A 26563-nucleotide genomic window follows, 5' to 3' on the forward strand; every position below is an offset into this window, starting at 1 on the left:
TCTCCTTTGTGGCATCTTTATTTTATACCTGGTATATGAACAATGAACACAGGTCAGAAAAATTAGCTGCACTGAAACACTTCAGCCAACTGTAAGACAGAGGGGGCCTGGACATGGAGAGGGTGAGGCTGGCAATTCCAGACCAGCTTCCGCCAAAGGGCTTGTGGTCCAAGCCCGAAACCAGAGGGTGCTCTGGGCAGGACCATGCGGTGCAGACTCTGGGCAGGAGGGACAAGAAGGACCAGTCACAACGGGGACTACTGCCGGGCACGAGTTTATTGGCTTCTAGCCTCACGCTCCTGCTTGATGAAGTTGATCAGCCCATTGGTGGAAGAATCGTGAGAAGTCACTGGGCTGCTGCCATCAAGCTCAGGTTCAATTTTCTTAGCCAGCTGCTTTCCCAGCTCCACTCTGCCAGGGCGAGGAGAAAGAATGGTATGAGGAAGCTTCCAACATTGCTAGTGAAATCCACCAGCCAGCTCACAGGCATTCCCCACCCTCCCCTTGAGCCAGCAACTCACCCCCACTGGTCAAAGCTGTTGATGTCCCAGATGATGCCCTGAACGAAGATCTTGTGCTCGTACATGGCTGTGGAGGGAGCACGTTAGGGCTCTACCAGCCCAGTCCGACCTACCCGAAGCTGGGACTTCCCCACTCACTTACCAATCAAGGCTCCAAGAATGAACGGCGTGAGTTTAGTGAACACAATCGAGTTGGTTGGGCGATTTCCTTCAAAGACCTTCAGAAAACACCCAGAAATGTCCCCCAGTTAGTCGTGATTCCTAACTCCTCATAAGGGAAGCACACGCTGCGCCAGAGGCTGGGATGGGCAGCTCTGTGAGGACAGCCCCTCCTACTGTGCAAGGCAGGCAAGGCACTCCACGAGCCCCTGCCCTGGCCACACAACTTTATCCTTCCAATTCCAGGATGCCACCCAAAGCCCACTTCAGGAGAAGGGCTGACCTTGTGGGGCAACAGCTTCTCAGAGTCCTCTGGACTCTTCCCTGCGGCCTGTAGCTCCTTCCGGGCCTCCTCTGTTGACTTCCCCCGCATCAGGGCCTCAGTCTGGGCCAAGAAGTTGGCCAGGAGGATCTGATGAGAGAGACGTCGAGTACCATCTTGAAGCACTGTCTGAGCTTCAGGCAGATGGACAAGACTGCCTGGCACTGCCCAGTCAGGGTTAGTCTCAGCGGTCGGGGTCAGGCTGCCTGCCCCGACTCTGGAGCTTACTTGGAGCAAGGGGGGACACCAGAGCACATCTGTTGACACTGGAAAGTAGGTAGCGATGATAACTACCCTTCGAGGACTATGTACTACTTGCCGAGGGCCCTGTTAAGAACTTCACCAACATCTATTTTTTAAGATCCTGAGGGGGGAGAGGCATCATCTCTTTTCTAGTTGAGCCTCAGTTTCCTCAAGTCAGCAGCACTGAATCCCAGAAGGACAGAGTGGAAGAATTAGAATTCAAACCCAGGACTCCCGCGTCCAAAGCTTGTGCCCACAGTAACCCATGCTACTCTGCACACCCAAGAAAAGGCAGGATCGGTCCCCTTCAAGGACTCTGTCAGGTCAGGAGTTGGGTGGTTTTCCCCTTTGCTGCTGTGGTAGGCAAGATCTTGGCTCCCTGACCTTTGCCCCCCTGCTGTTAACGCCTGTGTGTATTATATCGCATGGCACAGAGGGATTCTGCAGACAGAGCTAAGGTTACAGACCTTAAGATAGGGAAATTATCCAGGTGGGCCCAATGTAATCACATAGCCCTTAAAAATCACAGAAGAGGACGGCAAGTGAGTCAGCCACAAAGATGCAACAGAAGAAGATGCAGGAGAGAATCGAAGCTCCAGATGGGTTCAACCCAGCCTTGCTGGTTCTGAGACCGAGTCAAGGGGGTTTCTAGAAGCTGAGAACGACCCCCAGCTGCCAGCAAAGCAGCCAGGTCTTGGTCCTACAACCATATAGAAATGGATTCTGCCAACAATCTGAACGAATGAGGAAAAGGATTTCCCCCCAGAGTCTCCGGAAGGGAACACGGTCCTGCCGACATCTTGACTTCAGCCTGTGAGAACCTGAGCAGAGACCCAGCAGACCATGATGGGCTTGGGACCCACAGAAACCACGATAATAAATGGGTGTTGTCTTTAAGCCACTAAGTTTGTGGTGGCAGGAACAGAAAACTAGTCCTGCTGACTAATGCATCAGTCTCAAGAGGTCTAGGTGTCATGTGAGCCTAAGACAGCATGAAGAGGGTTTTTACCTTGTGATGCAAACCCTTCCTTATCGGGTGCTGCGTCTGAACAGGGATGAGGAAGTCACAGGGTATCATCTTGGTACCTGCGAAGGGCACTGTGGTCACCCAGGCGCCTATCCCCACCCATGGGAACCACCCATGTGGCCTACAGGAGAACGCTGACCTCACGGAGGAGTCTTTCCTGGCGTGCCCTCCCTGTCCCCAGCTGCACTCCTGCCCAGGCCAGATGGGCCCTACCTTGGTGGATGAGCTGGTAGAAGGCGTGCTGGCCATTGGTCCCTGGCTCCCCCCACACAATGGGGCCCGTCTGGTGGTCCACACGGGTGCCGGACTTGGTGATGTACTTCCCATTGGACTCCATGTCACCCTGGAATGGGGCCAGAAACCCAGTCATCGATCTGCAAGTCTTTCTCCTTCATGCACATGCCCAAAACCAGCCTGGGATGCACCAGGCACGCCTGCCCTGCCCTGGCTCTGTGAGATACGGGCAGGCATGATTCTTTTATGTCCCCTCATCTGGGAGGGCACAGCTCACAAGCTTTTTGGCTTCGACTGCTCTGAAGGACCCATGACCAGCAGAAGGTGTATACGGAGGTCCAGGGAGGACCTCCCCAAGAGCAGAAACGGGTCACAAAATCTTCAACTGATTTCTTAATGGAGAGGCAGGCTGGAATCCGGACTGTATAGCCTTTGAGGGCCATCACCCCAACTAGACTCTGGGCCTTGGGGAGCCTCAGCCCCTCCTCCAGTCACAGGATCCACTGGGAGAGGGGCTGCTCTAGGGGGGCTGTGGAGATTCCAGGGGCAGAGGGCTGTGAGTAGCCCAAAGAGGCACCACAGACTGGGTGTAAACTTGCTTTTCTGGAGGGACAAAGGCAGTGCAAACCATGGGGGTCCCAGGCTGTGGCCCACCCTGTCGGGTGATGTCCAAGAAAGAAGTGACCTGGCTGAGGCACGTGCCTTGAGCCAAGCCAGAGCCTGACTGGCCAGGGCACCATGATAGCCACTCATGCCCCTCCACGGTAGCCAAACTCAACTGACACAGATCCTGGTTACAAAGATTCTCCATGAGCTGGGGAGCACAGGGGGGCCTTGGACATGCCCAAGGGTAATGGAGGAAAAGGCCGCTGGAGGAGCAGGAACCTGGGCACCCAGGCTCATGGGCCCCCCAACCCAAGGCGTGGCCTGGCAGCTGGTACCTGCTGGAAGTAGGCAGCAAAGCGGTGCAGGTACTGGTCGTAGGGCAGCATGGCATGCGTCTCACACCCAAAGCAGTTGATGTACCACACGCCCAGCAGGGCCAGCAGGACGGGGGCATTCTTCTCCAGGGGCGTCGTGCGGAAGTGCTGGTCCTGAAATGAGAACGGGGTGGGCGGGGGCTCAGCATCTTCCCAGGAGGGAAGGAGTGAGGGCGAGGGGGAGGGAGCTGGGCCAACCACAAGCTTCTGGCCAGCGTCTGGCAGAGAACACACGCCTCAGCACTTACCATCCAGTGAGCCCCTGAGAGCAGCTGCTCGAAGTTATCAAATCCTGCAACACAAAAGCAGCGTCAACGGAAATGGTCATGCCCTAGGCCTCCTGGACGCGGACACAGCTTCTTCTGGAACCGGGGAAAAGGCTGGAGGGGGAGCCAGAAGAAACAGGATCTGGGAGGACTTGGGCCTGTAGAAAGCCCCTCTAATCAGAGTCAGCCCTGAGCACAGAGGCAGCTCTAGGGCCACCTGGCGTGGAGGAGCGAGCAGGACCGCAGTTGTGAGGGGCGGGGAGAAAGGCCAACCTGCAAACCCGCAAGGAAACTCGGCCCTTCCCACCTGACCTGAAAGAAATGTTCCAGCCAAGGGCAGAGAGGCCTGCGGCCTGTGGGAACGGGAAGGTATTCAGGGACACGAGCCCCCAGCCCGACTTCAGACGGCAACACGGTCTCCCGAGACAGAAACACAAACATGCACACTCACCCACGTGCAGGGCAATGGAGAGTCCGATGGCTGACCACAGCGAGTAGCGGCCTCCCACCCACTAGGAGAGACAGGAAAAGGCGCTGAGGAAGGGCTGGCATACCCCGCCCCCCTCCCTCCTGCCACGCAACTTGCCCCCTGAGAACCATGCTCTGCTACAGGTGAAGCTCTGCGGCCCTGGGGCCAACCCACCTCTGGGAAGCAAGACAGCAGGCCAGGCGCCGGCAACTGCTGGGCCGACCAACAGGGCAGAGACTACACGAGGGACTGACCAGAGCCACGAGACTCAACCAAAGATCTTACCGTGGCTGACCCCACCATCTCAGACACCGACAGACCCGGCGCCTCATACCTGTGCCAGGTCCGGCCTCCCCAGGCACCAACAGACCCAGCGCCTAGCCCACCTCCTTGGACACTGACAAGTCAGAATCCCATACCTGTGTCTGGTTGTGCCTCCAAGGACACCGACAGACCCAATGACTCGTACCTGTGTCCAGCCTCTTGAAACACTAAGAGACCCAGCGCCTCATACCTGTGCCCACGCATACTTCCTTGAACAATGAAAGACCCAGCACCTCCTACCTGGCCTTGGCCCCTGCTCCTCAGATACTGATAAACCCAGTGTCTCATACCTGGGCCTGGCCTTGCCACTTCTGACAATGAGAGATCCAGTGCCTCATACCTGTGCCCATTCCCGATTCCTCAGGCTGTACTGACAGACCCAGCACCTCCTAGCTGTACCTAGCCCTGCCTCCTGGGACACTGACAGGCCCAGTGGCTCATACCTAGGCTTGACTGACCTTCAGCCTCAGCCCAAGACACACTGAGGTCTACCATTCACACTGTGCCTTCTCGTGCCACACTGCAGACTCCACTTTACCTTCAGAATCCTCAGATCTCCAGTCACGTCTTCCTAACAACTGTTTATGGAACACCTACCATGTTCCTAGCATAGGCAATACAAACAATCCACGGGGGGGAAAGATATAAATGAAACAATCATGCCAATAAATGTGAAGATGAGATAAAGTGCTTGGGAGAAAGGAAACCAAGAATAAAAGGACTCTGAGGGTGCTTGAGCCTGGATGTGAAGAATGAGTAAGTGTTACCCAGGGAAGCACAGAGGGAGGAGAAGGATTCCAGCAGCCAGAACAGCATATGCAAAGGTCCTGCAGCAAGAGCAGCCTTTCTCAACAGTGAGAGAATTAAGCCCCACGGAAAATGCTTTGAGTGACTCAATTTCTCAGTACTACCAAGGTTGGTCCAAGGCCAGCACCCTTCTAAAGGCAAAAGAGAGATGCTAATTCATTACATCCAATGGATGCCTTGGGGCATTAAGGCTTAATTCTATCCTGAAAGCCTGACGAGACAGGCTGGGCAGGAAGAAGTGTAGCACAACCTAGAAGATGAAGGAAGGAGTGAGAACTGGAGGGTAGAAGCTGAAAGGCAAGGCTGGAGAACCAAGAAGTCTGTGGGTGAGGAGCGAATGGAAGCAGGAAACCATCTAGGAGCCCCAGTGGTCGTCCACAGAATGATGCTACCCTGAATGGGGGTGGCAGGGATGCAGACCACTGATTCAGGAGGTTCAATTAAAAAGGATGAATTGAAAAAAAAAAAAAAAAGGATGAATTGGAAGAATGACAGAATCAAATGTGGCCCAGATGTTTCTGGCTTGGATAATAAGATGAATGATGGGGCTCTTTACCTAGAAAGGGTCTGGGTTTGGGGGAACCTCACCTGACTGTCACAGTCCCACAGACCACACCATGCCTGACACTGGCTCTCAGATCTCACCCAATAGACTCAAACCCAGAAACTGGCCTGAGCAGACAGCCAGCACTCAGACCAACAGATTCCAGGCTGCTGACCTTGACTGAGGTCAGGTTCTCAGACTTCACTTTTGTTTTGGGAGAGCTCAGCAAAGCTAGTGTCCGATTTGAGCCTCTGAGACCTCAAGCTGTGGACACAGGTCCTTAGACCTCACCTTCACCTGCAGTGGGTCTCTCACACCACGCCTTAGAGATGTCGCTCTGCAGTCAGTTCCATGTTCTGTGCCTCACCTGCCCCAGAGCCTCAGACCTCACCTTCTCCAACCAGGTATAATCCAATCTCTTTCCCCACTTGATTAATTCAGACCCTGCCAGCTAGATCCCAACGTGACAGACCACACCTTGGACTGGTTACAGATCCTCAGGCCTCTGCAACACCCTGAGCTCTGCCCATCACACCTGACCAGGGTGCTAAGAACAGCGGGCTGACACGGCTCAGCTCGTTCTACCTCTCCTACCTGAACCCAAGGGCTCTGCACACCTCCCCAGGTAGACCCAGGTACACATACCTACAATGACTCTGCCTTTCCCTCGATGAGAGTCCACTCTACCCACCTGACCGTGCCTGAGCCTACCACTGAGGGTCCCACCTGTGTCTGACCCACCTTCTCAGGCCTTACCAATCATACCAATTACGTATTTCTAGGCTAGACCCTGCCCCATTCGTTTCATCTAACAAGCCCGGGGATGCCAATTTGTACCTGAACCGGGGGACAAAAACCCACCTAAGATCGTGTTTATACCTCTGCCCATGTGACCCTGATCCACGGACTCACTGACAAAGCCAGGTCCACAGAGCAGCCCTGGGTATGGATGCAATGGCTTCACCTGGGAGGTCAACTCTCCCTACCTGTGTTCAACTCCAGTACCTCAGACCACAGGGTTATACACCTGTCAGAGGCAGGCTCCAGACAGCTCAGCTAATGACCCGGGCTTCACATACCTGTCTGTGCCTAACCTTGACCCCTCACATCTCAACTGACAGACCCAGGCCCCCCTCCCTGAGCCCAACACTCAGACTCCTCACACCTTCCCAAGGGATCCAGCTCTCTCTCCACGGGCCTGATCTCGGCTCCCAGGCCTAACGTGAGAGAGCCAGGTCTACCGTCTGTGTCTGACTCGGCTTTCCACATCTCACACACAGATCCAACACTATCAACCCCTGCTTGGCCTGGGCACCAACACCTCAGTAAGGAGCCTCCCACCTCATCAGATGCAAACATCTCTGCGTATCTGTGCTCAGCAGACCCCACCGAGAGATGTGGTTCTACCTACTTGGGATTAACCCCAGACCTAACTCCTAGGACCTGGGTCAATGTACCTCATGCTCCAAGCATGTCACCTGCGAGACCTAAGCATACATACAGCTGGCCCCAAAGTCCTTGCTTGAGAGGAGCCACATCCACCTACTCATGTCTAACTTAGAGGCTGCGTATCTGCTATGAGCCCCGCAGAGTCCCGCCTACCTGCAGAAGACCCCAGTGCTGTGGGCCTGAATTGAGGCCGCTCTACCAACCCAGGCTTAACCCTGGTCTTTCAGGCATCACCAAAAGACCAAGGGTACATACCTTTGCCTGAATCCAGCACCTGAAAGAGCTAAGTCTACCTACCTGTGTTCAACCGTAACTCCTTAGGTCTCCTCAAGACTATACCTGGCAGACAGGCTTTGCCTACCTGCCTCTGACCCAGGCTGCTCAGACCACATTTGCTGGGCCAGCTCTGCCTACTTGTACATGACCCTGGTTCCTCCGACCATACCTAGTGGACAGCTCTGCCTACCCGTACGTGACCCTGGACCCTCAGTCCATACCTGGCAGACCAACTCTGCCTACCTGTACACGACCCTGGATCTTCAGACCATACTTAGTGGACCAACTCTGCCTACCTGTACATGACCCTGGGCCCTCAGTCCATACCTTCCAGACCAGCTCTGCCTACCTGTACATGACCCTGGATCCTCAGACCATACTTAGTGGACCCACTCTGCCTACCTGTACTTGACCCTGGATCCTCAGACCATACTTAGTGGACCCACTCTGCCTACCTGTACTTGACCCTGGATCCTCAGACCATACCTCGTCAGACAGCTCTGCCTACCTGTACATGACCCTGGATTCTTGGACCATACCTAGCGGACCAGCTCTGCCTAGCTGTGCTTGACCTTGGATCCTCAGACCATACCTGGTGGGCCAGCTCTGCCTACCTTTGCTTGACCCTGGGTCCTCGGACTACACCTAGTGGACCAGCTCTGCCTACCTGTGCTTGAACCTGGATCCCTGGACCATACCTAGTCAGACAGCTCTGCCTACCTGTATTTGACTCCAGATCCCAGACCATACCTTATGGACCAGCTCTGCCTACCTGTACTTGACCCTGGGTCCTGAGGCTGTACCTGGTGGACCAGCTCTGCTTACCTGTGCATGACTCTGTCTCCTCTGACCATAACTAGTGGACGAGCTCTGCCTCCCTGTGCTTGACTCTGGGTCCTCAGACCATACCTAGCGGACCAGCTCTGCCTACCTGTACGTGACCCTGGCTTCTTATGCTGTACCTAACAGACCAGCTCTATCTACCTGTATGTGACTCTGTGTCCTCAGACCATACCTACCCAGCCAGCTCTGCTTACCTATACATGACCCAGGATCCTTAGAACCTAACTAGCAGAATAGCTCTGCCTACCTGTGCTTGACCCTGGGTCCTCAGTCCATACCCAGTGGACCAGCTCTGCCTACCTGTACATGACCCTGGATCCTCGGATCATACCCAGTGGACCAGCTCTGCCTACCTGTACATGACCCTGGATCCTTAAAACATACTTAGTGGACCCACTCTGCCTACCTGTGCTTGACCCTGGATCCTCGGACCATAGCTAGTAGACCAGCTCTTCCTACCTGTACACAACTCTGGACCCTCAGACCATACCTGAAAGACCAGTTCTGCCTACCTGTACATGACCCTGGATCCTCAGACTATACCTAGTGGACCAGCTCTGCCTACCTGTACACAACTCGGGACCCTCAGACCATACCTAGCAGACCAGCTCTGCCTACCTGTACATGACCCTGGATCCTCAGACTATACCTAGTGGACCAGCTCTGCCTACCTGTACACAACTCTGGACCCTCAGACCATACGTGACAGACCAGCTCTGCCTACCTGTGCTTGACACTGAATCCTCAGACCATACCTAGCGGACCAGCTCTACCCACCTGTACATGACCCTGGCTCCTCAGACCATACCTAGCAGACCAGCTCTGCCTACCTGTACATGACCCTGGGTCCTGAGATTGCACCTAGTGGGCCAGCTCTACCTACGTGTACTTGACCCTGGGTCCTCAGACCATACCTAGTGGACGAGCTCTGCCCACCTGTGTTTGACTCTGGATCCTCAGACCATCCCCAACGGACCAATTCTGCCTACCTGTACATGACCCTGGCTCCTCGTGCTGTACCTAGAGGACCAGCTCTACCCACCTGTACATGACCCTGGCTCCTCAGACCATATCTAGCAGACCAGCTCTGCTTACCTGTGCTTGACCCTGGCTCCTCAGACGATACCCAGAAGACCAATTCTACCAACCTGGCACCTTACACTGTACCTAGTGGACCAGCTCTGCTTACCTAAGACCACATATGGCAAGTCAGTTCTACCTGTGACTGAGCCTGGCTTCTGAGACTGCAGCTGGACGGCCAGCTCTGCCTACCTGTGCACGACCTTGGATCCTCAAACTGCACATGGTGAGCCACCTCTGCCTACCTGTGCTTGTTCCTGGCTCCTGAGACTGCCCCGGCAGGCTAGCTCTGCTTACATGTACCTCATCTCAGCTCGCCAAACGTCATCTAAGACATTTGGTTCTTCTCACCTGGACTTGGCTGTGACTTCTGAGATTTCACTGGACGGACCCAGTTTCCTGAACTTGCTCCACAGACTTTACCTGACAGACCGTGCTCTACCCACCTGTGCTTAAGTCACCCTGACAGACCCAAGGATAAAACCTGTACCAGATGCAGACTCCACAGACCTTACCTGAGAAACTCAATTCCACATACCTGTGCCTGGCCACAACTCTTCAACTTCGTAAGACATCTCTACAAAACAGGCAGAGATGCAGTTCTACCTACCTATCCTGAGTAGATGCAGATCTACTCACCTGTGCCCAGTCCCAGCTCCCAAGATCTCACCTGAGACACCTACCTCTATCCACCTGTCTTCATTTCATATTCTCAGAGATCATCTAAGAGATCCAGGTCTTTCTAGATGAACCCAACCCTGGCTCCTCAGGGCTCACCTGACAGATCTGTTCTACCTACCTGTGCCTGACCTCAACTGTGGGACAGAGTTTAATGAACCTAAACATGGCTTTTCAACCTACTTCTGGCTTACCTTTGGCTTTACAGATTTTACCTGAAAAACTCAGTTCTATCTACCAGTGCTGAACCTCAGCTCCTCAAATCTGGAATACAAACCAGGGACTGACCTCAGCAGCTCAGACCTCACCTGTTCAAGAACCAAAAGTACAAACCTGTATCTCACCTCAACTCCTCAAACCTTACCTGACAGACCTGCTCTGTGTACCTGAGACAGACGCAGAATTCATGAACCTTCCAGATGGATGGAAGCAGCGCTCCATCTCTTTGCCCGACTCCAGCTTTTCAGTCCTTTCCCAGGGGACGCAGGACCATCTCCAGGACCATCGCCCTGAGCATCACCAGAACTGCTTGGACAACACCTGAGGACACAGTTCTGACCCGGACCTGATGGTGGATTTCTAGTCCCACCTGTCAGACTCAGCTGTGTCTCTGCCTACCTTTGGTTTTAGTGTCCTTACCTGACCAATACACTTCTGTCCAGATGTGCCTGATCTTGGCTCCTCAGGCCTCCCCTAAGACACCTAGTTATACACACCTTGTCTGATTCCAGCTTCTGAGATCTCAAGCAGACGTGGCTTTACAGACCATGCCAGCAGACTCCACTATACAAACCTAACCTGAACAGACTCTTCCCAGAGACCTGACAGATCCCTGGCTGCTCATCTCAGCCTGAGGGAAGCCTGGCGAGAGCCCACTGGTGCCAAACAGTGTCTGAGTGACTTGGGCCTCTGACACTTCTAGAGACCTTTGTCTCTAGACCTTTGTCTACCATAAGCCTCTCACAATGCACCTTAGCGACGTGCTTCCCTGGTGGTGCAGTGGTTAAGAATCGGCCTGCCAATGCAGGGGACACGGGTTCGAGCCCTGGTTCGGGAAGATCCCACGTGCTGCAGAGCAACTAAGCCCGTGCGCCACAACTACTGAGCCCGCGTGCCACAATTACCGAAGCCCGCGCGCCTAGAGCCCATGCTCCACAACAAGAGAAGCCCCCACAATGAGAAGCCCGCGCACGGGCTTCTGCAACGAAGAGTAGCTCCCGCTCGCCACAACTAGAGAAAGCCCGCGTGCAGCACGGAAGACCCAACGCAGCCAAAAATAAATTAAAAAAAAAAAAAAAAAGAACATGTACCTAATTTTGGCTCCTCAGACTCCACTTGATAGAATAAATATCTGAATTCTTCCAGAATTCACAGACCTCACCCGTACCTTTACCTGTCCTGGTGCCTCCTCTTCAGATACCACCTGTACCTGTCCTGGCTCCTCTTCAGACATCACCGGCCAAGATTAGCTCTCCGGTAATGCGTGCTGACTGCCTGATCCCGACACACAAGGCTGCCCCGTGGCTGGCCACAGCTGACCAGGCCTCACCGCTTACACATACCTACGCCAGACTGGACTCTTCAGATCTTACCTCAGAGCCAGAGCAACATCCTTCTATCTACTGTGACTCCTCTCTCTCACCTGAGACCCTGGGTCCAGAAATTTCACCTGTTCCTGTCCCTGGCTCCTCAGATGTCACCTTCTCAATTCACCAATATACATCCTCAGCGACCCAGGCAGGTCCTTCCAGGTATGTCTGGACTGGCCACAAAGGCCTCCACTGTGCCCACCCTGGCCACTCGGGCCTCACTAGCCAGCCCCAGCCCCATGTTCTTGTGCCCAACTGTCATTCCTAGGCCTTACCTGGGAGACCCAGGTCTGTCTCTAAGCCACACCCCAACTCATCTCTGCAGGCTGGGTGGTTACAGGCAATGACGAGCCAGGCTGCGACACAGCCCCGCTGCGCTGGGCTCCTTGGCTAGCAGGAGCCCCCACGTGTCCCTGACCACCACCTGCTCAGGCTCCAGATCCCGCAGAGGAGGAGGGTGGTACCTCCCCTCGTTTAACAGGCATGCAACATTTGTTAGAAGCTGCACAATCTCTCTCTCGAGCGGGGTTCCTCATCTGAGCCACAGGACGCAGAAAAGGATTTGAGTGACTCTTCTCAATTCTTCCAAGGGTGGTACATAACTAGTCCCATTCTAGAAAGAGGTTAACTCATTACACACAAAAGATGCCTTAGGGCGGGAGGGCGTAATCCTCTCCCAGACTCCAGGCCTTTAGAGCTTTCAAAGGAAGTTACATCTTCAGATGCTGCCAGCAAGCAGAGAGGTTCCAGTATAAAGGCCTGGAAGCAGCCCCCTGGGAAAATCCCCAACCGGACGATGCCCTCTTAGGTACACCTGCCGAAGTCACGTGTTAGGGCCACACCCACTGCATTCAAGGCCCCCACGCCACACCGTGCACCGCATCTCTGCCCCCCCGAGCCTTCCCTGCATTCTGCGACCCGAGCCCTTCTCACACCACGGCTGCACTCAGGCAAGCTGCAAGGAGAGCTCCTGCTCACTGCTTGGCACCAGCTGTGGCTCTAGCAGAGATGAGTCTGCGTGACCGCCTGTCACTAGAGTGGCCCGCAGCTCTGCCACTCAGCAACGCTGGTTCTGGGAGCTGCCCAGCGGGGCCCCACCCAGGCACCTCCTCTCTGCCACCCTCCAGCTGCCCCTGCAGCTCCTTTCCAGGCCTGCCCAGTCACACCTCCCGCCTCACCCTGCCCTTTGGTCTTTACAGGTTGCGGCTGTAGTTCAGAGAAAGGTCATCACTGAGAATAACTCACAACCTCAGCTTAGCGAGGGGGACGGGGTGGCTCCGCTTACCCCGCCCAGGGGAATGTCACCCTGGCCTTGCAAGCCCGCCCTCGGTGGGAGTGGAGCCCTCATCCTGACTGAGCGAAGCTGCTCCTGCCCCACAAGCCTCTCTGAGGGCCTCCTGCCTGCTGCAGGCATGCAGCAGGTGCTCAATAAATATCGACCTGACCTTATGGGCCCCTCATCTGCGGCTTGACCTGGCAAAGGACACATGATTCACCCACCACGGGGAAGTGCCTTTACTTACATCCCAGAACTCAAACATGTTTTGAGGGTCAATTCCAAACTCCTTCACTTTGGCCTAAAAGGGGCAAAGGGAAAGAGAAGGAAGGAAGCCTGGGTTAGCGGCACGGGAACATGTTAGCGGCTCCAGGGCATGAAGGGTCGTGCCACCACTGGGGCTGCACTGCAGCCGCCTGCCAGTCCAGGCGGGACCAGGAGCCACCCACCCCCAGAGCCGGACGCCAGGCCAGCTCACGTCCAGCACACCCGTGGCCCAGTGCTTACAAACCCCTCCTGCTGAAAGGGGCTGCACAGCCACCCTGAGGACCTGGCCCACACACTGTTCTGCAAGACCACCTCCTGGACCAGACCCCCTGGGACCTCTGGGAAACAACTGAGCACGGGCAGGGGCAACCTCCCAGGCCAGGAAACATACAGCCCGGACACCTGCCCAGCCCTTCCAATACTGGGATGGTAACCGCACCCCAGGAAGCCTTCAGGGAATGAGAGATCCTATTCTATCCCCTGGGCAGACAGGGTTAGCAACCCTTGCCTAGACGCCACAGGAGACGCCCCACTGACCAGTCTGAGCTCCACCCGCAGAAGGTGGACGGTGGCACTGTGGTTGGCCAGCCTTAAGATGTCCTTCTGTCTCCCCCCACAGGCAAGTCAGCACTGCAGGCATGGGTGGGGGTGGGGGTGACACGGAAGGAGTGGAGTCAGGAGGACCCGGGTGTGGTTCCGGCTCAGACTGCCCAGCACAAAGCCCACCACACAGCAAGTGCTCAGCCAGGTCTGCCTTCCTCGCGACCCCTGCAGCACAGCCCCGTCCTGCCCGCTGACACGCCCCTGACCCTACCTTGCACAGCCCGGGGCCAGGAGGAACTGGCAGGTGGGTAACCACGTTCTAGTCCCGTGTTCTAATCCCGGCATCACTGACTCATGCAATCACTGGGTGACAAGTCACATCCCTTCATTGGGGCTTAATGTCCTTATGTGAGAAATGGGATGCATCCCCCACCCGTACCCAGCATATCCCATCTGGGGAGAGGCCAGTGGCAGAGGCCAGGGGAGGTCACATGTGTGGAATGTTGTGGCCATCAGCCAGGCCCGGGAGATGGGTGGGGTTAATGTGATCCCACTGACTGCAAGCCCCCTGCTGGAGCAGCAGAGGTTTGTCTGCCTTGCAGAAAAGGTAAGGATGGTTTGCAACTCACATCCCTCACAGGCAACCAACCCTTCTACCCCACCAGCTGAGCCAAGACCCCTGAACCTGTGAAACACACCTCAGCTGATGTATTCGGAAAGGCCATGACCCTGACCTGGCCTGGGCCCTCCCAGGGAGGTAGTATGGGAACCCTCGTGGGCACTTACAGTGTTGGTAGACAGGGCAACAAAGTGCTTCGAGACTGCGGAAGGCTGCAAGAGATGAGCCAAGTTACACCACACCCATCCAGGGGCCCCCCAGGGGCAGTAACCCTGCCATCTCTGGAGAAACCAAGGCCCCGGGGGGGAGCCACTGCTCCCAGTCCTCGGTTCGGAGGCTGTCGGAGGAGCCCCATGTCAAGATGGAGAGGACAGAGGGGTCAGAGGCCAGGCAGCCCAGCCTACCTCACAGGCGCACAAGGCCCAGGGTGTCTCCGCTGTAAAGCTGGAGGGGCCAGTGGCCTTAAGGAAACGGCCCTCAGCAGTTAGAGCAGCGTCTGCCACATTTGGCTTGTCTGGGCTGGCAAAGCCAAATATCTTTTTTTTTTTTTCTAAATATTTATTTATTTTGGCTGCACGGGGTCTTAGTTGCAACATGCAGGATCTTCGTTGCGGCATGCATGCGGGATCTAGTTCCCCGACCAGGGATCGAACCGGGCCCCCACGCATTGGGAGCACAGAGCCTTACCCACTGGACCATCAGGGAAGTCCCAAAGCCAAATATCTTAACCAGAAAGGATGCCTCCTGCTGCCAACTTCAGGGGAAATAGGGCTACAGGGCTAAGCGTGGCCACGCAGGCTGACGGGCAGGCCCACCCTGTCCTTCCCAGCCCGCACACTGCCCACTGCCCACCCAGCACTCACATCCTTGGCCGACAGGAGAAACCACTCCTTTGCTGTCTCCGCGTTGGTGATGGTCTCCTGGGTGGTGAAGGTCTGCAGGCAGAGAATACAGGAGTCGGTCCCCAGCCAAGGTCGGTACGGCCCAGAGCCAGAGCTCAGCAGCGGAGACCGTGTGGGTGCCCAGTTAGCACACGGAGCAGTGCATGCAGGTGTGAGTCACTCCCCATCACCTCCACCCACATGTCCACAAAGCCACGATCAGTGACTGTGTCTGGGGCAGGGTCCTGGAAGTAGCAACGTCATCCTGTGATTCCAGGACTTCACAGACAGAGAAAGGGGAAACGCTCGTAAGAGCTACACCTCCACCTGCCCAGAGCCCACCCTCCGCCCCCGCCACCCCACCACAGGTCAAAGGCCAGAGCATCCTCCAGGAGCAGCTGTGGACACACCTGGGGCTCCCTTCAGCCCAGACTAGGCTGTATCTCAGAACTCAGATGGAATTCTTAATATTTAATGTGCATGGATACGAGTAAACAGGGCATAGATGACAAAAAACAAAATGCTTACATCATCTGGGCATGGCTCTGGGATCAGAAAGGAGCAGACATTAGAGACAGATCTCTGAGAAAGATGGGAACGGTCCCAGGCTGAGCGCACATTCACTGAAGTGAGTGGGTATGCCTAAGATGAAGGCTCATACGGACCAGTCCAGGCTTTCATCAGGTAAACTGTTTTTGCCACCAGATAAGGAAGAGTCTGAGGGCAGCTGTGCCCACCTGATCCACAAAGCATGGCTCATTCAGAGCAGCTGGGAGAGTCCAGGGCAGTGGCAAAGCATCCACCCCCCCTCGCACCCCAACACACACAGGGTTGGGAGTCAGGCCGGGTCTGAGGGCCGTACCTTGGAGGCGATGATGAACAGGGAGGACTCAGGCTTCAGGGCGGCCAGTGTTTTGGCAATGTGGGTCCCATCGATGTTGGAGACAAACCAGACCCGGGGACCTTCTGAAGAGTATGGCTTGAGGGCTTCAGTCACCATGAGGGGTCCCTGTGGGGAGACGCAGCATCAGAAAACAAGATTCCGGGGCCCACGAGAGGTGAGAACAGCCAGGTCCCATCTCTGGAGAAACCCAGGCCCTGGATGGGACCCCTCCTCCCCCATCCCAAGGCAGCCCCCTCCTTACCAGGTCAGAGCCGCCGATGCCGATGTTGATGACATCCGTGATGGACTTGCCTGAGTACCCCTTCCATTCACCGCTCCGGACACGCTGCCACAGAGCAGGGAGATGTGATCAGCCCAGATCCCTGAGTATAAACTGCTGCTCAAATGCATCATTACTTCTGTATCCTTACACCTCAGTCCCGACCTCCAGGCCCTATCACAGGCCTACTGAGACACAGTGTCACATCCTTGCCACACTCAGCCCCAACTAGACCCTTTTTCTCATCATTAGTAAGCGGGGTGACATCCCCACCTCACAGCAACATTGTCAGAATCTGCAAAACAAGAGCAAACTTTCAGCAGAACCTAACATGACAGAGGCCAAGAGATGTGGAATGTCAACTACTGTGACTGGTCTGTGCCAGGGACAGAAATGACATACACGCAGCCAAGCTCCACATGGACCCCAGGGATTCTTGCCTCCCAGTATTCACATCCCTATAGGGTCCCCCACGCTGTACAGGGCTCACTATGCACCCATAAGGACACTGCAGAGATGACGGAGTGTGACTTCAGAAGCTGGGTCAGGAAAGACCATGCAGCTTCTGCCTTGCTCTCCTGGATAGCTCACTCTTGGGGAAGCCATCTACTGTGTTATGAGAAGACTCAGTTGTATGAAGAAGCCAGTGTGGTGAGGAACAGAGGCCTTCTTCCAACAGCCAATGCCAACTCACCATCCATGAATAGGAACTGCCTTGGAAGAGAATCCTCGAGAACCCAGCAAACCTTCAGATAACTACAGCCCTGGCCGACATCTTGAGTACAACCTCAAGAGAGACCCCCAAACCAAGACCAACCAGTTAAGCCTCAATTTCTGATCCACAGAAACCGTGTGAGATAGTACATGTTTACTGCTATTTTAAGCCAAGTTTGGGTGGAATTTGTTATATAATGACAAATAACTAATGCAGACTTTGGTGCCACAAGTAGAGTATTACCATAACAAAAATCTAAAAATATGGGTAGGGACTTCCCTGGTCCAATGGGTAAGACTCCGTGCTCCCAATGCAGGGGGCCCGGGTTCAATCCCTGGTTGGTGAACTAGATCCCACGTGCATGCTGCAACTAAGAGTCTTCGTGTCACAACTAAGAAGTCCACATGCCACAACTAAGATCCCGCATGCCGCAACTAAAAAGATCCCATGTGCCGCAACTAAGATCCAGCAGAGCCAAAATAAATAAATAATTTTTTTTTTAAAATAAAAATATGGGTAAAAGCTAAAAGAGCCTTGAGGAGAGTTAGTGAAAGCCTAAAAAACATTGGAAGAGACTGTTAGCAGAGGTTTAATGGTCCTCGAGGGGGCTGCTGGTACAGATTTAAAGAAGTGGGAAGAAAACACTACTGAAAATTGTAGGAAAAAGAATCCTTGTTATGTAGTCAAAGAAAATTTAATAACACTGTTGCCTGCATTAATGGGGAAAGTAAAAGGTGTATCTACTATGATCTGGATGATCTAGCTATAGAGATTTTCAGGCTGTGTTATAGGAACTACCTGGCTTCTTACTGCTTACAATAAAATACAAGAGGAAAGAAACAAGCTTAATGAAGAACTTTTAAACAAAAAGAAGCCAGGAATCGCTGGATTTGAAAATTCCCAGCCTCTCCAGAAAATAACTGATGCTGAAATTAGGAGATGGATCTTTGGCAAAGTTCAAATCCAGGGCACTGTAAGAAAAGCTTCAAGAAGTAAAGCAGAGAATATAGCTGTGAAATCCTTTGTTAAGACCTCAGAAAGAACTAAGGTGGTAACACAGAGAACACAGAGAAGGTAAGGCTTCCAAAAAGCTTAAAAGTACTGTCTCTGTGGTCTTAGAAGCAATTGTAGGAAAGGACTTATCTTGAAAAAATCTGTGGGTATAGCTTTTGTCTAATGGAGTGAACCCCCCACCCCCAGTAAGCTTCACAGGAGACCCACAAAGTTTTTAAGATAACTGAATTGTCAGAAACACTACCAGCTTGGCCTGAAAGTGACAGAGATATTACAAAAGGAAAAGAGATCTCTGGGACTTCCCTGGTGGTCCAGTGGTTAAGACTCGCACTTCCAATGCAGGAGGGCGCAGGTTTGATCCCTGGTCTGAGAACTAAGATTCCACATGCCATGCAGCATGGCCAAAAAAATAATAATAATAAAAATTAAAAAGGAAAAGAGATCTTTAATATTTTTTATGTTTTAGGCCGTGGTGTGTGTATGTGTGATCTTAGTTCCCCAACCAGGGATCAAACCTGTGCACTCCTGCATTGGAAGTGCAGAGTCTTAACCGCTGAACCGCCAGGGAAGTCCCAGAAAAGAGATCTTTAAAAACCTACATTTCTATAGGCAGTAAGCAGGCTGAAAAAACTAGGCAATTACAAACACAGACTACCTTTCATGTAAAAAGGATGACTAAGGGCAAAGCCAAAAGCCTTGAGGAACAATTCCCAGGCCTTGAGTCCTAACCAAGCAATTGCCAACACGTGTCCTGCTCAATTTCAGAACTGCTTTGGACCAATGTTTCCTGTGTGCCTTCCACTTTCCTTCCTTTTTGAAAAGGAATTATCCTATAACAGTTATCCTACGCCTATCTCACCATTGTATGTTGGGTGTGTAGGGGATAAATAACTTGTCTACTTAATTCACGTATCTTCAGATCAAAAGGAACTATTTTTAAGTTGTATTAAAGAAAATACAGATATATCTGTATCTAGTTTAGATTATAAGGTTCTTCACTTCCAGCTGATATGGTAATGGCATATGGCTTAAGAGAAAGAGAACAGGGTATTTCACATGTGGAAGGAACATGATGAATCACTGGGAGCCAGAAGGGAGACTATGATAACCAAATTCTAAGATGGTTCCCAGCTATCCTCACCTCCTGGCACTGCATTCATGTCCTTGTGTAGTCCCTTCCCACTTCGATCAGAATTGACCTGTACAACCAAGAGGCTATTACAGAAATGAAAGAGTAACTTCTGATGCTACCTCAAGGTATTAAAAGACGTTGAGGCACTCTGCCTTGCTCTCTCTTGGATCAGTCACTCTGGGAAAAATCAGCTACCTTGTCATGAGGACATTCAACCTGTAGAGAGGTCCACAAGGTAAGGAACTAAAGCCTCCCAAATGTCAGCACTAATTGCTAGTGAGCCATCTTGAGTGCAGATCCTCCAACCCCCATCAAGCCTTCAGATGAATGTAACCTTGGGCCAACATCTTGACTACCACCTTATGAGACCTGAGCCAGAACCAGTCAACAGAAACGCTGACTGCTGTTTCCAGCTGCTCAATTCTGGAGTTATTTGTTACGCACCGATAGGAAACTAGTATACGTGGCTTTCCCCAAACCAGTAAGACCCAGTAACTTTATTTCTTTTAGATAATCGTCACCTGCCATGAGCAATTTTCCATCAATACAGAAAGAAAATAAGTTGCTCAGCTTTTCAACAATCAATCTCACCATGAGTTTTGTTATAATGAAGCAGCCTAGAGGGGAACTTTGTGTATCTTTACTATTACTACATATACCCTTTATTTAACCAGATAGGGGGTCTTACAAAAGCACACCCGTTCTGCAACTTCCTTTTTCAACTTCACAGTATATCCTGAACAGCACAGCAGGTCAATGCAACTGTAGCTCCCTAATTCCTAATGGCACCCAGGACTACGGTTTATGAACATACACTGACTTTACTGGTCAATCCTCTGATAAATGAGGTCAGGCTGTTTTCGGTTTTTGCCGTGACAATCAAGGTCATGGTGAACATCCTCACCCAATCTTGGCGAACTCCTGAGAGCACAGCCATGGGGAGTGTTCCTTACCATGGAATTGCTGCTATTCAGCAGCTATTCTGAACTATAAATAGCCCATCAGTCTGAGTCAGGTATCCAGCAGCCAGCTATAAGGGAGGGCTTTCCTGGAAACAGCTTCCCAGACGACCAGTGCCACACACTCTCCACATGGCATGCCCGAGCACACAAGGGCTGACCAAACAGGGCACCCTGCTTCCGAGACACATCAGTTCTGCCACTCACAGCAGATGTCTGGAAACACCCAACCCTACATCCCATCCAAAGCCCATCACAAACACCAACCACTCTTAAGGGACATTCTGGAATCCAGATTCTCATCAGGATCCCAAGCCTTCCTCACCCTGCAAAGTCCCACTCACTTGCCTGCCTAGCCTCTAGGACGGATGCCCAGATCACCTCCTGCCGTTTCAGGTCTGAAGATGACCAGCCACACGTGGGGGACGCTGCTCTCAGGGACCAGCTGACTAGAGCCTAGATCATCACTCCCAGAGCACGCGTACAGACATGCGTGACCCACACGTACAGACATGCACACGGCCACACAAACCGTCCAGCCCACAGACATCACCCTTGCACTCCACGCTTGAGGACATCCACCAACTCTTGCAGAATCACCGTGGGGTAGACACTGAGGCAATGGCAGGCGATGTGGGGAAATCTGTAGCTGGTCTCTGAGGCAACCCCTACACCCCCACACAGGAAAAGGAAGCACAGTTGTGTGCATTAATGCTGACACAGGGACAAGCTGCATGTGTGTGTACACGTGTGCCCGTGTTTCAAAGAAGAGACGACAGACATGCTAGTACATGCATAGGAAACTTTTGGAAGATTTACAGTAAACATTATAAAAGCTGCCTCTGGAGAGTTGGCTGGGGCGTGGTCAAGAAAATTTTCCATTTTAAATCTCGTCTAGTTCTACACTAGCCAATAAGGGCACATGACTAAAGAGGTTAGAAAAAGCAAGTCTCTCCCCGACTATCCCATCCCTCAGGGGCCTCACTTTTCTTTTCAGAACTCTGTCCGGGCCAGACTGTCACCGTGAGCCCACAGGCGTTAGAGCTCAGGAAGGAGGCTGCTCTACTGCTGCCAGTGGTGGGTTCCCTGAGAACAGGGTCAGGGAAATTCCTGCCTTAGCAGAGGCTCCATGGCTAGCTGTCACAGAGACCACCGCCACCTCAGGCTGCATTGAGGGCTGGGGTCCTCTCCAAGGAGCGTGGAAGGCGGCCCATCAGGATCCCCAGATTCCCAAATACAAGCACACACACACGGCCAAGGGGAAGTCCAGCCCAGCAGCTGCTTACGTGGCAGAAAGACTTTATCTTCTCCAGGACCCTGTTGACCTCTGGCATCACATCCTTGCCATCCACCAAAATGGGTGTGTTTGACCGGTTCCGAAGGGCCACGTGCAGCACTGCCCGATCCTGGGGACGAGAGTCAGCGCGTGAAGGCCTCCACCCCAGGGCAGCCACACTCCCAGCTGGGCATGATGCAGTGTGGCCCCAAGAGTCAGCTCAGCCCTTTATCCACTGGACACGCAGGCCCTAAGGTCTGCTAGTACCATGGTCTCATACTCAAAACCCACTGTGTGCTCATGCAAATAGGGGCCACTCCAGGTCCTAGAGGGAAGGCAAGGCGTGTGCTGCTCCCTTACGTGCTGCAGACAGTCGCAAGGGGAGGGAGACCGGAACAGGCCTGGGACAGGCCCCAACGACCCACAGATGTTCAGGGCGTGAAAAGTCAAGGAAAGCTGAACAAAGAATGAGCAAAGGCACACTGGTGACAACACAGGTCAGAGACAAGCAATGACTGGCTACAGAGGACCCAGGCTCATAAAGCCCAGTCTCATCTTTCTGGTGAAAGTACACGGTGTTTGTTGGCTCCTTTTGAAAAGTGTCCCTGGCCCTTTGGAAGTGGAGCAAAACAGGCAACTGAAGCTTCCCTCACCAAGCATCCCATCACACCCACTACTGGAAACCAAACCAGACCCTAAGTCTGTGATAGGCTCCAGGCGGCTGGCCTTAGCAAGTGAGAGCAACAGTCCCATCAAGCTGGAGGCAGCAGATGAGTCCTTGAAAGAAACAGGTCTGAGACTCCAGGGGGACAGGAAGGGATGATCTCAGGACTCCAACGCAGGGAGAGGCTCACTAAGGTGGAGGGCTTCATGCCACACTGCCTTCACCCCGCCCAACCTCACTCCTGTGCCACATTCTGTAGACAAATGCACCACTCCAGGAAGCCCTCCTTGATTGCCGTCTCTCAGCCTAGCCCAGCAGTGAAAGACAGGGGTGTTTGAATAGTGGCTCTGCCACTTACAGAACGACACTGGATAAGTGACTTGACCTCTGAGTTACAGGTTCCTCATGTGTAAAACGAGGATAATAACATCACGAGGATGACACTCTGAGTGCTCAGCGATTCTTATGCCTACAGGGTTCCACGGCGATTCAGGCACAGGGTGGCCCAGGCCTGGCCTTGCCACAGCTTCCTGCTGACTCCTCCCACTGAGGAGGTTGATTTTGACATGAGTCTTCTTTTCACTGACAAAACCTGTAGCAAGGATCAGCGTTAACTTCTCTGAGCATGCCTTGAGAAGCCCTCTCCCTGCAGCCTTGAGAGATGCTGTCCCCAGGCAGACACCGGGAGCCATTCCACGCTCACCAGACCTAGACTGCAGTCTTGGGGAAGACACACTCCAAGGCTGTGCAACTTGCTTGAGGAAATAGGCCTTCGGGCCCCTGGTTAAGCAAAAGCATTGCCTAAGAGGAGGGGTACAGACACGGGGTGATGCAGCTAACAGACGAACCCCAAAGGGAAGGAAGAGGCTGTGGAGGGTATACGGAGTCTGCCTGCTCACCTCGGTGAAGTTGATCTTCTCACCGTTGAACATGCGTTCCCGAGCAGCCTCCACACCCCTGGACTTGGCCTGAGAAAAGAATACACTGAGGCCTGGTCCCACCCACGTTGGCCACCAGGAATCCAAGGCCCCAAGCACAAGGCTTGGTGCGGCCCCCGGTGGGGCTGACAAATGGCTGCAGACGGGTGCCCTCCCCCACTGCCTGGGGAGGGTCTGCTCAGACATCAGGCACTGAGTCCCCTGGGATGCAGGTCAGAACCTGAGCCAGGGGCAGGGGCACAGGGGCAACTACTGAGATCCACTAAGAGGGGTAAGTAAAGATGCTCAAGGACCTGAGGACGCCAGTAGCCCAGCTCGTCCACAACACCATGGGTCACGGGTCAAGCCTCCCCACGCAGAACGTTACCAGGTCCACCAGCATCTGCATCACAGCCTCCGTCACAAGGTTCTTGGAGTAATCCAACAGAATATGCCCATGGTTGGTGTTGAGGTTCAAGCTGCAGAAAGATGGCAGAAGCGGCTGACCACACCCCAGCCTGATCCCTGATCAGAGATGCTTCCAAAAAAAAAATCCTCCCTGTGCCAAATCCAAACAAGCCTCAGCTGGCCAGCACAGTGGTGTCGTCTGTCACCTGTCCGCCCCCCAAGTCGACCTGCAGCAGCAGCGCAGGGCAAGATGCAGACCCCTGGTGAGGAGCCTTTCCTCTGCTAAAACTGAGCTGGGGGATGAGAAGACGGAGCTGGGTGAGCTGCTCCTGCCTAGGCCAGAGAGGGACAGTTCCCTCCCAGAGCTTCCACTCTGCGACTCAGCTTACGCAGGGAAGGACCCAAATGACAGGGCTGGCCGTCAGGGGCTTCCAGTCTGGAGCCACGGACCTCCCCTCCCGAACCCCTGTGCCAGTGACCATTCCCGACCCCCAAGATTTTCTCCTTTCCTGGTCGTTCATGGGTCTCCGGACCTAGCCTCCTGGGCAGGAATCACGGCCCCACCTCTCCACCCTTCCATCGCGGCTCCCCGCAAATCCCCCGGGCCGGTCCCACCCTGACCGCACCCTGCAGAAGGTCCCGAGCACACTCTCGGCCGGGACCGAGTGGAAGGGGGCAGCCCTTCTGAGCCTGCCGCGTCGGCGAGGGCCCTTGCTCACAACCGCGGAGGGATGGCCTGCTTCAAACGGCAGGGACTGGTGGAGGGGGAGGGGAGAGAAATGTCCCCGTGGAGGGGAAGCGGCAGAGAGGCCCAATCCTCATGACGAAGCTGCCGGGGCGCCGAGACCTCCGGCGAGCACCCGGAAACCTGCTTCAAGGAGGCGTCAAGGACGAAGCGCGGCCTGGGCCTGCGCCCAGATCCGCAGCCGGGGGCCCTCGGGGACCGCCGCCCAGCCCTCCCGGCCCAGGCCCTGCACAGCCGGACCCCGCGCGCCGCCTCCGGGTCCGGCACGTCCGCGCCCCGCCCCTGGCCCCGCGCGCGCACCTGAAGTGGTTAAAGCGGTCCTTGTCTCCTTCGAAAAGGCGGCGCAAGTTGAGGTCAGAGCCGTGCTCGTGGTACCATGCCTGCAGCTTCTTGAACTGCGGGTTCTGGGTGAGCGCGGCCATGGCGAGAGCGGCAGAGAACACGCACTGGGACAAGCACGGAGGAGGAAGCTGGGCGGGTGGCGCGCGGCAGGCGGAGGACCGGCGAGCGCAGCGAGCTTTAAGGCGCAGGTCCCCGGCTCCGCTCCGCCCCGTCCCCGCCCCCGCCCTCCTCTCTGAGGTCCGCGCCCGAGGGGCGAGCTGGTCCGCAGCCGAGGCTCGGGGGCCTCAGCTCTTCTCGCCTTGCCACCGGCGGCCTCTTGGGCTGCTGCTCTGCCGACCTCTGCCTGGAAGTGACTGAGGAACAGAGGCAGAGCCCCGGCCTGCTTCATTAGTTCGTTCATTCACCCACTTAACCCAACTCCTTCCAACACTTCAGTGTTACAGGTGCTGCGGCTATGTAGGTGACAAGTAAAATATATGGCATATCAGATGCTGGTAGGTGCTAGTGAGATAAGGAACGCTGGAAAGGGTGCTGGGAATAGGGGTTGCAATTCTGAATAGAATGGTCAAGGCAAAACTCACTCAGGTGACATTTGAGCAAAAGCCTGAAGAAGGTGAGGAAGCAAGCCAGTTGGCTATCTGCGGGAGGAGTGTTCAGGCAAAGGGAAGAGCAACTGCAAAATTCCCGAGGAGAGCATGCTTAGATGTTTCAGCAACAGCAAGAGGCAAGTGTGGCCGGAGGGGAGTGAATGAGGGGAGAGTGATAGAAGATGAGGTCACAGAGGGAAGGAAGGCAGTAAGTCATCGTGAGGGCTTTGGTTTTTATTCCGAGAGAGATGGGAAGCCATTGAAAGGCTTAAGCAAAGGAGGGACATCATCAGACGTGTTTTACAAAGGATCAGACCAACAGTTCAGTAGGCATGAAAGTGAGGACAACAGACAGGACGCTACAGCAATAATGCAGGCCAGGAATGAAGGTGTCAAGGTAGGAGGAGTTGGCTGTGGTGATCTAGATATATTGAGTGAAGAATTAAGAGAAAGAAAAATAACAGTCAATGATGACATCCAGTTTTTTACCCGAGTTCCTGGAAAAATGGAATTGCCATTGTATCTTGGAGAAATACAAATTTTAGGGGGAAGGTCATAATCTTGTTTTTTGACATGTTAAGTTTTCCAAACCTATTAGACATCTAAGTGGAAGTGTTAAGTTCGGTGTTCGCGTCTGGAGTATGAAGAGAGACGGTTCAAGCAAGAGGAAAAACTTGGGAGTCATGAGTGAATAGGTAGCACTTGAAGTCATGAGCCTAGATGAGAGTTTTGGTGAGACGGAGTAAATATAGTCAGAGAGAAGAGGTCCAAGAACTGGGCACCCAAATTGAGCTTCTCCATTGCCCAGTTCCCCCAGAAATGCCATCCGTCTAGGAGTGTGCCCTGTCCTGCTGCAGACCCAGGCCTAGGTCTTCCTCTGGCCCACCTCCCAGTTCCATGCAGTCGCTGCCACCTCTGGCCTCTGCAAATGGCTTTTCTCTCTCAGCCCAGAATTATTTGAGATGAAGGAAAAAAGAGAGCGGCCAAAGACTGAAGAAATGAATGGTCACAGGACTTTGCAGGGAACAGCCCTGTCCACAAAGCCCTTATTTAGCCAGAGTTTTGGGGCAACTGTCAACTCTGAGATTTAACTCGGCTTCCCGTACCCAGCACAACCCTGACAGTTGCTGAACAGCATCTGGTCTACTAGAGTTTCTGAGAAACACTCCAGAGTTCCCCAGCCAAGCAGTTGACTGCACAGAACAGCACTCCCACTCCTCGATCCTGTGTTTCAGAACAGAACT

General features: G+C 53.9%; 1 protein-coding gene across 2 annotated transcripts; it reads right to left on the minus strand.

The window, feature by feature from the left end:
* Positions 1–24892, minus strand: GPI (glucose-6-phosphate isomerase). Of its 2 annotated transcripts, XM_060131844.1 has the most exons (18): positions 24691–24892; positions 23626–23716; positions 23220–23288; positions 21667–21786; positions 16543–16626; positions 16260–16406; positions 15380–15451; positions 14684–14728; positions 13335–13388; positions 4204–4264; positions 3735–3778; positions 3448–3600; positions 2486–2615; positions 2255–2331; positions 964–1092; positions 664–739; positions 522–588; positions 1–411 (listed from the first exon to the last, which is right to left on the minus strand). In XM_060131844.1, exons 1-18 carry the CDS (start codon positions 24810–24812, stop codon positions 276–278), a joined length of 1677 nt encoding a protein of 558 aa, XP_059987827.1. In that variant the 5' UTR covers positions 24813–24892; the 3' UTR covers positions 1–275. The 2 variants fall into 2 exon arrangements, with proteins under 2 accessions (XP_059987827.1, XP_059987828.1); XM_060131845.1 differs by lacking the exons at positions 13335–13388; positions 14684–14728.
* Positions 24893–26563: the final 1671 nt, after the last annotated feature.

The sequence above is a fragment of the Lagenorhynchus albirostris genome, chromosome 19 (genome assembly GCF_949774975.1).
Source record: "Lagenorhynchus albirostris chromosome 19, mLagAlb1.1, whole genome shotgun sequence".
NCBI classification, from domain to species: Eukaryota; Metazoa; Chordata; class Mammalia; order Artiodactyla; family Delphinidae; genus Lagenorhynchus; species Lagenorhynchus albirostris.